Consider the following 11,867-nt stretch of genomic DNA (forward strand, 5'->3'; position numbering starts at 1 on the left):
TAGGACAGCTTTCCTGCCCGCTTTGGAGGAGTCCATTTTGTCAACCAGCCCTGGTACATCCATGCCCTGTATACGCTAATCAAACCATTCCTCAAAGACAAGACAAGGAAAAGGGTAATCACGAGGGGCTGGGGGAGGTGGGAGCTGGAGATCTGAAGTAGCAGAGCAGCCCCCTGCTTCCTTTGCTTCCTTCTCTCTGCATTTATCATAGGGCCACAGAGAACTGCGACTGTTATTAAAACATACACTTTACAATGGCCTGGGTTGAAGGAATAACTCAACCAGGGACCAGTGAGTTACCACTATAAGTGTAGATCCTTCTTAATGGGCTGTGCTCAGGGATACAGAGGAGTGGCGATGTGGAAAGATTACCAGGTCTGGCTGATGCCATCTGCAGAAGGAAACTTGAGCTCAACTCCTTTGTGGGAATAAACTTAAACATTTTTCACATGGTGTAACTCACTTATTTCCACACAAGACGTCAGTGCCTGAAGCCTGTTTGCTCACACCACCCAAACCAATGTGACATATTGTCCTGCAGTCACCTCACCTATTTGTCCACCGAAGCTCCTAAAGCCATCACTGGATGGTGTCTCAGAAGGCCCCATACGTTACCTGGGGTTTGCTTGACAGATGGGATATGGGTGTTGTCACTTGGAGAGCACAATGGCATTAGTGAGCCTGATGTGGCTGAAGCTGCATGAAATGACTGCACAGAGTGATGCATGCTGGGCAGCACCAGTCCTTGGGTTCAGGGCTGGGCTATCCTCTCTAAAGCTGAGGGCCTGTTCTTCACACTGACAGTCAGCTCCACTAGCTCCCTACTAGCTGTAGCCTCTTCCAGTGGCAGTAGTCAGTCATTTCTGTCCTGCACTTCACTTCCCCCGATATGCTACTTAAGAAACTGACAGTGTCATGTGCCAAAAGTGAGTGGATCTGGCTTTTCTGAAGTGCTTATGGCATCAACATAACTCTGGCCCCACACACCGAAGCCGATCCCTGTCTTCCCACCCACCCCAAACAGCACGGGGCGCTTCAGAAACCCTGACTGAAACTGCAGTGGGAACTGATGGCACCCCACGCTTCATTTAGTGCTGCTATTACTGTACTTAATGAAGCAAGGAAACGATGCTAACTTTGACCTTTCTCTATTTTTTAAAGATCTTTCTTCATGGCAACAACCTGAACAGCCTTCACCAGCTAATACACCCGGAATGCCTGCCCTCTGAGTTCGGGGGGACTCTTCCCCCGTACGACATGGGGACGTGGGCTCGAACATTGCTCGGTCCCGACTACAGTGACGAGAATGAGTACACTCACACCTCGTACAACGCCATGCATGTGAAGCACGCATCCTCCAGCCTGGAGCAGGAGGACTCTCCCAAACCCATGAAAAGGTTGGTGCTGCTTTGGGAACCGCCTCCAGGTGGTCTCGATGGGGGTAGGCCAGGCAGGGAGGGCTGGGAGAGGGGCTGTGGCAGAGCTGGCAAACGTTGATGGTCACGAGTGGTTCACCCTGGGCTGCAATCGGGGAAAGGAAGGCTCTCCGTGGAACAATAATTACTTGTCTGAACGCTGATTACTGGGAACAAAACCAAGGGGAAATTAATAAGCCCCTGCACAGAGCAGCGCATGGAGTGTATGAGTGTGAAATGCTCTCCTATACGGCACAGCACAGCCAGCAGCACCACTGCAGTACTATTTTCAAGGTGTTGCTGCTCCTTTCGTGCCCTCTGACCCCAACTGATAGCATTTTACCTCCTTCGCAGTGCAGCTCCCGTACAATGAGCACCACTGCCCTCTAAAGGAGAGTTGGCCTCAACTCATGCTCCTGCTCCTGCTCGTGCTCCCGCTCCCAGCTTCCCTTCCATCCCTGTCATCGCAGGAACACCACTCTTCCAGCAGCCCTGCTTTTGGGTCTGATGATTGGGCATGCTTAAAATGGCAGCTCTCAACAACAGCGCCCTTCTAACTGGGGGAATGGGGTGAGGAGGGCTGGTGCCCAGCGCAGGTCACTAGTGCTTGTAGATTTGGGAGTGTTGAAGCAGGTCACCACCAGCTGTCCCCAGAAAGCCACAGAGCAGTGACCGGCTGGCTCTTTGCATCAGGACAACGTGCGGCTCATCTCTCCCTCCCTGCACTCCACAGAACTGCTTTCAGTGCAGATCGCAGCCAGGCTTTAACTCGCTGCTGCCACTTGATGAGCACAGCGCTCACACACGGGGCGTCACTCTATGTGACAGGCAGCGGCCATCATTTTGTCACAGCAAAATCAAAGCTGACAACACAGACAAGCCAGAATGTCATGCAATTAATTTTAAAAGTCTTTCATTGTCAGAGGAAAAAGAAATGCTGCAGTGCAAAGCCTCGTATGGAAAGCACTCACACTGGAGACAGACGTGGAGTGCTGTGGGTCCCACTGCTCACAGGGACATACAACCACAGGGGTACGACCCTTTGCAGGACTGCAGCCATGGCACGAGGAGAGGTGGCTGTCTGCGAGGTCAGCAGGTCTCACTGCAGACTCCCAGTCAGGACTGAGAGCCATGTGAGTTTACAAAGCCTATTGCAGAGAAATCTTTTTTTTTTTTTTTTTTTGAAAAATATTAGCATATTTAATTCTTTTTTATTATTATTTAATATTAGCAATGGAACAAACTAAATGATTTTAGAAAGATGCTAGCTAAGTATTACACTACTATTAAAATATATAATGTGGTTTTAAAGTGTATATAGCCTTACAGAAAGAAAAGCTCTGAAGTGTTAAGAGCAGTTTGCAGAGTAGAGGTAAATCTTTGCTGAGCATCACATCCTAGGCTGCAAAGAGGTGAGGGTCTCATGGTGCCCCTGGGGGGATCCTCAGCTTGAAAATGAGTTCAGTGCCAGAAAACCCTGCCTCGGGGCAAAGTCTTCCCTTATAATCTGTTCACTAATACAAAAGTGCATTAATACAAACATGGCAAGTGGATGAATCTAATTTGTCATGTTGCCTCTGGGCAGACTAGATCTAACTTTTAGCCTAATTTTGTTACTCAACGGGTAAGTGAACCATCTGATCTTCTACCCCATGGTCATTTCTAACTGTTAGAGGTGAAAAGTTCACTGCTTCTCCAGATTTCCTCTTATGAGTATTTGCTTTGATTTTTCCTCCCCTGAAATTACTTTTTAGCCTAACTGAAAGTAAAAACTTACACTTCAGAAGCAAAATTATGTGACTTAGACTTGTTAGATCAGATTTATATCAGAGGCCTGGCAGGTTTGCAGATTTCAACATTACCTTTCTATAAACATCCCTCCCTGCCCCTTAGGATTGTACAGCTCTAATGCAATGAGAGGAGGCTCAAGCTGGACATTAGGACAAGTTTCTTCACAAAGAGGGTGCTTGTGCACTGGAACAGGTTCCCCAGGGCAGTGGTCATGGCCTCAAGCCTGCTGAAGTTCAAGGAGCATTGGACGGTGTTCTCAGTCATATGATCTGGTTTTTGGGTGGTCCCGTGTGGAGCCAGAATTTCGACTTGATGATCCTATGCGTCTCTTCCAACTCTGGGTATTCTATGCTTCTGTGATTCTATGAGAGTCCCAGGCCATGGCTCAGAATTCTGGGAGGTTTACACAAGGCATAAATGATTTCCTAGCATTAGTCCTCCTCAAACATAATTCCCTCACAATTGCCCTATCACTTTTTCCCTTATGAAAGAAATATTGCACTTCCATTAAAAATCTTTCCACCACACGCACCACAAAGGTCTTTAAACTCTTGGGTAAAGGTGGTAATTCTGCAAGTGTTTCTGTGCTGAAATGTTGGGTTAAAAAAAAAAAAAAGGAAAAGAAAAAAAAAAGGAGTGGATCCTTTCTTTGGAAAAGAAATGTTCCTCCAAAAGGATAAATATATATATAAAGAATATCCAAAAGACTAGGCCTTCTTGAGTTTCTCTAATTTCAGAGTAAAAACCTTAGCTGAACAACTAAGGATCTTCTATCTGATGTCCCAGATATCAGTGGAGATTTTTCCTCTGAGGAACATTTCCAGGAGCCCAGCAATTAGCAATGCAGAAAACTTGGTCCTGCTGAGCAGTGAGGTGCTGAGTGGCACCACCTGTCCCACCTGGTGGCACCTACTGGGTTGGAGTCTCTTGCTGGAAGGTGATACAAGCACATCTGAGGTAGAGATGTTACTGAGCCATTGCTGTGGTATAGCATTCATAGTCTCAGGGCCCCACTACTACCAGCAGAGCCTGGAGTTTTCCACTGTGACCACAGAGAAATGCCTCTTTGAAGTTTAGTTCAAATAACAGCAGTTTCAAACCAGAAAATTGCTAACTAACTGCGAAACCTGGCAAAACTGGGAAAAGATCCCTCTCTGAAAGACTGCCAGGGGGGTTCTGCACCTGGAGAGGTGCTCACCCTACTCCACAGCCCAGAGCACAACATGCCTCAATTACAGTGTCTAACAATTTTAGTGTCAGAGATGCTGAAAAATTAAGATAGGAATTATTGGAAGAAGACTACAAGGAAATGGAAGCAGAGAATTAACTAATTGTGATACTTAGTACCCACTTAATTGAATCCAGAGGGGGAAAAATGGGACATTTTAAGATGTAAGTGACCTGAATTTGCCACCTAAAAACTAAAGTAAGTTTGCCAAACTGCAAATGAGGAGAATCATAAAATCATGGAATGGCTTAGGTTGGAAGGAACCTTAAAAAATCATCTAGTTCCAAGCCGCCTGCCATGGGCAGGGTAAGATGTGAAAAAGCATGTGGCACCAAGTGTCAGTAAGAGGAAAATAGGATTAGAACAGGTATATAACTCGTGCTTTGGCTTCGGGACTGCCAGCACTGCTTTGGCTCCTGTCACCGAGGCAGATGAACGTAAATGGAAACAATTTCGCCTGAGAGGTGTGAGGAAGGTTAGGAGAGGAGAGAGCATGTTTTTATGGCAAGAAACTATAGAAAACATGACATGTTTGTCCTCCCAAAACAAAAGTTGAAATGGAAACACCTGAGGGAATGAAAACCAGGGAGAAAGAGCAGCTATTCGAGGAGATGTATGACTTTGGCATGAGATCAAGTGGGAATAAGCTGACAGAAGTATATGTTGGCTAGAAATTAGAGGAGGAAGTTTGCTTGACTTCAGAGGAGTGAGCTACTGAAGCTGTGAATTTTGAATATGATAACTCCGCTGATGCACAAGTTAAAGGTCTGATGTGAGGTGGTTACCAGAGGTTACACAAGACTAGACTTGCCTCTCAAAGTCTCATTAGTTTCCAGTTTCTGCTTCTGTTAACAGCAAGGACATACGGTTGTTATTTTCTCGCCAGCCACAGACAAGTGCAGTTTCTCCCTGTGATGTGAAATTGTGCAAGATTTGTTTTCAAAAAAGAGTCCTTCCTTACTTTGGAGAATGAAGTCTTTGTAGATAGGGAAGGCACTGAAAATCCTCTTTGAAGAAAAACGCCACTGACCCTAGCTAGCAGCTTGATCTTAAAAATGGTGAGAGTTGACAAGTTTCTGTAATAAGGAAAATCTTTAATCAAAACCATTACAATTGTCATTTTTTCACCAGTGGCCACATGAAACCCCATTGGGGAAAATTCAAAACAGTGGAAATTGCACTCCCATCTGCAGAAATTATCGCACACCCTGGGAAGAGTCCCAGAATCCAAGTACTGCATGAACAGATGGGAAACAAAGCAAAACAGCTGATGACTCCAGATAATGAGTCTTAATGGCCAGGGAGAGAAAAAAAAAATCCAACAATAACAAAATCCATCCGGAATATACCCGTTTATTAAAATTCAGCTCAGTAAAGTTTGAAATGAGTAAGGTAATAAATGCAAAAACTGGTATTAATAGAGTAGTAGCAAAATCAGTTCAATCTGAGAGCTCGGCCATTTCCCTTTAACAACTGTATGAGCATCAATGGCAAAAGACCCTTCCCCTGTCTTGGACCATCTCTTCTGCATCCATGCAGGGCACCTGCCACTTGTGAGCCGTGAGATTTGAGACCAATGCAAATTGTGTGAAAATTCAGAGCACGGGGAAGGAAATCACCCCCCTTTCAGCTGCGGCCAAACCTCCTGCAAGCCCTGATGGTCAGCCTTGAGCTGGTGCAGCCAACAGGGAGCACACACAAAAGCAAAGCATTTGTCTGTAGTGTGCGTGCTGGCTTTTGTTGATGAGCTGTTGTTTTTGGGAACAGCTGGAGGCTTTATCTGGGTGTGCAGCCTAATGGATAGTTATAGAGTGTGGCTAAGCCCAGCAGTTAGGGACCTAGAGACTGCTCACAACCTATCACTGTGCCAACAGGGCATTTCGTCTTTGCCAGCTGAGTGGGAATAGCTAGCCAGTATCTATTTGGGCACCTAACCATGGTGAGCACACGTGCCATGAGAGAGATCAGTTTAGTGACTGGGGATAATGCTAAGAAACTCAGTTCTTGAATAGTTTCCTACTATTATCACAAGTAAAGCATGTTAGAGACTTGGGAAATCCAGAATTAAGGTAAAAACTTTTTGAGTTTCAAGCCAAACACACTAGTGTGAAATACACAATTCATGCATCAAGACAGCATTAACTTTTACAGCCGTGAAGTAGTTTTGAGCACCTGAAGATGCGATGACCTGTCCTGTGGTTCATCAAAACCCCCATACCAGGCACTTTGGAAACGCAGATAAAAAATCACTTGGGTTGTTGAAATCAGAATATGTAGAGTCTTATGTCCTAGATTAGAATGAAAGGATTTTAAAGTACAGATTAAAGTTTGCTATTATTGCTGCCTGGTGTGGGGGTTATCAAACAGACTGATCTTCAAACAAATCTTTTGCTGAAACACATTGTCCATTCTCAGAAACAGGATCCTGCTCTCAGATAGAGGGGTCCCACTGCTGGTACACACCAATGCCAAGTGGAACGTTTTCAGACCCAAGAGGGGCTACTGGTGGGGGTGACTTAAGTAAGGTTTTTATTTATTCAGACGGGTTCCTCCATATGCCCAGCTGGGCTGTGCAAGGCAGACCTTTCTAGCTGTTATCCTTGGTGTGACCTTAATGTGCCTTCGCCATATGTTTCTGCTTTTATGGGTCATGCTTTATGCTGGTTCACAGTCAGCACCAATTTACTGCAGAAGCAGTAAAATACCAGCAAATAAAAATCCATATGAAAATGTGTGAAAGCTTCTCACTGCCCAGGGATGGCACCTGGGTGCTCTGCTTGTAGCTGAGACAGACTGCTCCACATTTGTTAGGAGAAAAGGTTAACACTCCATGCAAGATTTCTGTTCTATTGCTCAATACGGAAGACTTACGGCATGAGATTTATACTCACTGTTTTATTAAGCACGTTCCATGGGAGGTGGACAGGCACGTGGATGTGACCCCTCTCCCTGGGGTTCCCTGGGACGGGACAGGCAGTCAGCTGCTCCACAGGGGTATCTGCAGTGTGGTTTCCATCTGTTTGCAGCCCTCAGTTGCTAGCGTTCAGTGCAAGGGCTCACAAACACAGGCTGAAGGTGGGAACTGCAGAACTGATGCCATTCAGGCTGCCTAAAATATTGCACTGTAAATTATTTCTTCAGCTAGCTATAAATTTGCCTAAAGTTCAGTGGTTTAGATTAGAGACATGACACTTAATAAAACAAATGGTTTTACACTGCTTATGTCTTTTGCTGCCTTGTGGAAATCCATCTACATCTGGCTGAGTTACAAGCCTTTGAAAAGGCAATTCACACGTGCTCTGTAGAAACATATTTAATTTTGGCATTTAATGACCCCAAGGATTGCCACATGCTTTAGCTTGGCCTCCCAGAACAAATAAACCTGTTCAGCTCCGGCTGATGGTTCAGAGCCCACAGTGTGCAGCTCCTGTCCAAGCCATGGGGTGCAAAGGGCTCTTGTAATTACACCCTTTACTTGTGATCTCAGCTTGCCCTGCTCTAGGCCAGGCTGCAGCAGGATTCAGAGCTGGGAGTAGGCAGACTGCACCCGTGTTCCCAGGCTGCATCCTCCCTGCTGCAGGCAGAACTGGAGACGAAGACTCAGCAGTGAGTCTAGCTGGGAACTGGAGTGACTGGGGTGAGAGCCACAAGGCAGATGGAAAGGGCCGGAGGCAGCTGGGCCAGGAAGCACTCCTAGCGGGCAAGGGAATGGGGTTGCCTATGGGGAGGCCTGTGGGACCAGGAGCAGTCCTTTGGCACAGCTCTGGAGAAGGGGGTGCTGCTCGCCCTTCATGTAGTCTTGGCAAATTGCTTGAATCAAACCTCGCGCAGATGGTGAGATTGCACACTGCTGCTTATCAGCCTGCCAAAATATAGACTCTGGGTCTAATTTCCAGAAGTACTCAGCGCTCACCTGCAGCTGCCATCAGTGGGAGGTGTGCTTTGGTTACAAGAACTGCTGCGTAATGCTGGGCACCCTGCAAAATCAGAGCCCCAGCACTGGGAAAGGGGCACACCTGGACCTTCATCTCACTCACTTCTGTCCGTCACACACGAAATGGAAATTTAAAACAAAATCCTTACAGCAGTGCTATAGTAGCAAATGAATTAGCAGTTAAGAGGCAGACAAGTGCTGTGCAGATGAACTCCCCAGAAAAGCTCAGGAGGGAATTAACGAAGGCTGTCTTCAGAGGAGGGCTTGAATAATAGGCAGGAAATGTGTCACACCAAACTTCTAGAAGAAAGCACAATAAATCACCACTTATCAGCTTGGAAGTGTCTGCCCTGAGTACTGAGGGAGGAAGGGGCCCTCTGGCTCAGCACAGTGTGTGCTACTGGGGCAGGGTCACAGTAAGAGGTTGCATCATCCCCGTACATGTGGCTGTATGTCTGCTGCTCCCACCTTCTGGGTTTTCCTCTTGTAGCGCTGCTTGAGTTTCCACCCTAAAAGTGCCTCAGCAAGGCTGCTGTCATTTTTCAGGGACACAAAACTTGTGATGTAGGATCTGGGAGCTGCTCATAGGGCTGAATCTTCCTGGTGTTGGCACACAGAAATAAAAGGACTGTGATTTGGTACCAAACTTGATTGGGGTGCTGGGAACTGAGGTCATCGGAATAATGGGAGCAGGGGACATCAGGGTGGGAGCAAAAGGCAGACTGAGGGATGAGGTGGGTGTAAAGAACTGGGGTGTCTGAGCCAAGGGAATGGAAGCTGCTAGAAGGGCTAGGAGGCATGCTTGGTGTGTGTGAGGAATGAGGATCAGCAGGGAAAGTGTAAAGGGTGATGGAGCAGTGTGTGGGTAATATTCCTAAATTTTCTTAGTTATTTGGCCTGCATTTCTTTTGCTTGGATATCGTATTCTGCATATCTTTAGCAGCTCTTGCTGAATCTGCTGTAGATTGGTGCTGACTGCTGCTGTCCTAGTGTCTTTATTTGGCCTTTTGCTGCGTGACATGGGGCTGGAAGGTAGGATGAGTGGTAGCGGCCTTAAGTTGCACCAGGTTAGATATTAAGAAAAAAATCTTGAAGCATTGGAACAGACTGCCCAGGAAAGTGGTGGAGACTCCGTCCCTGGAGGTATTCAAGAATGGTATAGATGTGGCACTGAGGGACATGGGTTAGTGGACTTCATGGGGATGGGTTGATAGTTGAACTAGATGATCTTAGAGGTCTTTTCCAACCTTACTGATTATGTTTCTATGAGAGCAAGATCAGGCCAGGAGATTCGTGCTGATTTGCCCATTGTGTTGGCAGACCCATTGTGTTGGCAGATTGCTTTGAGCCAGCTCAGCTCTGCCCCACCAGCCAAAAAAGGACTTTCTATCCCTCTTGCTTCATGTCAATGCATCTGCATTGTTTCTATAACAGCAAGAAAAACTAATTTTTCCCCCTCATGAAGGCAAGCCCTTGGGGTGTGTTGCAGAGCATGCTCTGGGTTGCTGGGCCCTGCACCAGAAAGAGGGAGGAAGGCAGAGAGAAGTGCCCCTCAGACCTTGTCAGTATGAAAACCCATAGGTGTGATTTTTAAAAAAGTGTTCTTTCTGCTTCTCATGTTCCGTAAAGAGAATGAATAATTGGGAGATGAACAGCCCTGAGGTGCTGCTGAAATGGAAAGGGAATTAGTGGGAAATGAGCAGATGGGAGGTGAGAGGTAGATGAATAGAGTCACACAATGGGATCTGATTGATCGGCTGCAGCATGTCATGCTGAGAGCTGGAAGCTTCCTGCACTTGGGGAAAAAATAGCCACCCTCCGTCCCTCTCCACAAAAGCCTCCAAAGGAAGCACAGAACACACGGAGGGTGTCCTTGCTCCTGTGGGCTGCGGCACATCCACCTTGCTGTGATGGAAGGCACGAAATGAGGGATCAGAGAACTGAGGGTTGCCTTTAAAAGCAATCATGTCCCAGTGCACTGGCAATTATTATTAGCTCAGAGCAGGGGTTCAGTGTTTTATTTCTTATGGGAAACAAAAGCGATACCCAGCAGACATCAGTCCCTATGAGGTGATTCACTTCATCTGCACTCTGACAAGAGCCGTCTGAAATCAATGCATCTCGAAAGCCTGCATTCAAGTTTTATTAAGGTTTTATTTTGACTGAATTTGAGGGAGTAGCATTAAAATGACCACACACACACAAAGCCATCTGCTCTCAAAGATATGGATGTACATACCAACATGCGGTGCTGTCATTTGAAATATATGGTTGGCCTGCTGGAGAAACAGCTGGATAGTGTTGATTTTCCAGTATTCCAAATATTCTTGCTGAACAGTAAAAACACCATGAGGGCTTTGATTGACACATTAAATGGAGCATACCCAAATGATACTTATGTCTCAGAAGTGAGACTGAGAATTCATTTCTTTTTCAATTTTCATTTTGCTCTCCCAAGCAAGGCTAACTAGACTGGGAAACTAGGCTGGGAAAGTTTATGGGCATTGACTCATCTGTTCATTCCTTCAGACTTGGCTTCCAGCCCATGGTGATCTCGTATTTTTACAGGAGCCAGGTCCCCTGCTTGTACCGTGTTAAGGATGGGCAGAGCAGAGAGTCTGCCAGCCCAGGGACCTCACCTGTGTGATACAAGCAGTTGTCTACTTGTATTAGATTTTAACTCAACCAAATCCTCCACACCCAAACATCTTCTGGACTGGTTGTTTGGAAGATTTAGCTGAGAAAGGAGGAAAACCAGAAGGTTTTGAATTCAGGTATTTCATTTATAGGGCCAACACTGTGGCATGTGGGCACTGAAGGTAATGCAGTGTGAGACAGTTGTAGCTATGATACATAGCAAACATTGCTTGGGAAATAATGAAAACTGTTGTACCTGATGTCAACAGAGAGTGGAGATTTAGACTAGATATAAGTTTTCTACAACAGGAGTAGTGAAGCACTGGAACAGGTTGCACAGAGAGGTGGTAGATGCCTCATCCCTGGAGATATCCAAGGTCAGGCTGGACAGGGCTCTGAGCAACCTGATCTGGGTGTAGGTGTCATCTAGTTAAAAGCAAATAGCTTGTAAGCTTTAACACCATCTCAGCTCCAACTGTAAAAGATGTAGCATCCACTGACATGGTAGATACAGACTAGGGGATCTTGTGCAAGGCCAGACTCAAGCCAGGCAGCCCCAGCATGGCTGAGGACATGCAACAGTCACAACCTAGGAGGTTTCCCTAACCTGCAAGTGTGAGGATCAGGGGGAACTTTCATTTGCAGGGTTCAGTAATACACAAGGACATGGAGGATTTGTTTCCATGAACTTCTTTATTACAGGATAATGCATCAGTGAAGGAAAAAAATGGCAATGCAGTTAAAATGGTCAGCATTACCTTTAAAACAGAAACCTAGCTTGAGTACTAGCTTTAATACTAGAGCCAACATACAAAGATACTAACACTGTGTAAACTTGCACATACATAGGGTGGTGCTGCTT

At 46.1% G+C, this 11,867-nt stretch overlaps 1 protein-coding gene across 1 annotated transcript in view; it reads left to right on the forward strand.

The window, feature by feature from the left end:
- Positions 1-11,867, forward strand: part of CLVS1 (clavesin 1) — a 97,552-nt gene that overhangs the window by 83,034 nt on the left and 2,651 nt on the right. The window contains exons 4-5 of the mRNA XM_419223.8: positions 4-114; positions 1,162-1,397. Of these exons, the coding sequence (XP_419223.2) occupies positions 4-114; positions 1,162-1,397 (347 nt within the window). The remainder of the gene's footprint in view (positions 1-3; positions 115-1,161; positions 1,398-11,867) is intronic.

This window comes from Gallus gallus, chromosome 2, assembly GCF_016699485.2.
Source record: "Gallus gallus isolate bGalGal1 chromosome 2, bGalGal1.mat.broiler.GRCg7b, whole genome shotgun sequence".
NCBI lineage: Eukaryota > Metazoa > Chordata > Aves > Galliformes > Phasianidae > Gallus > Gallus gallus.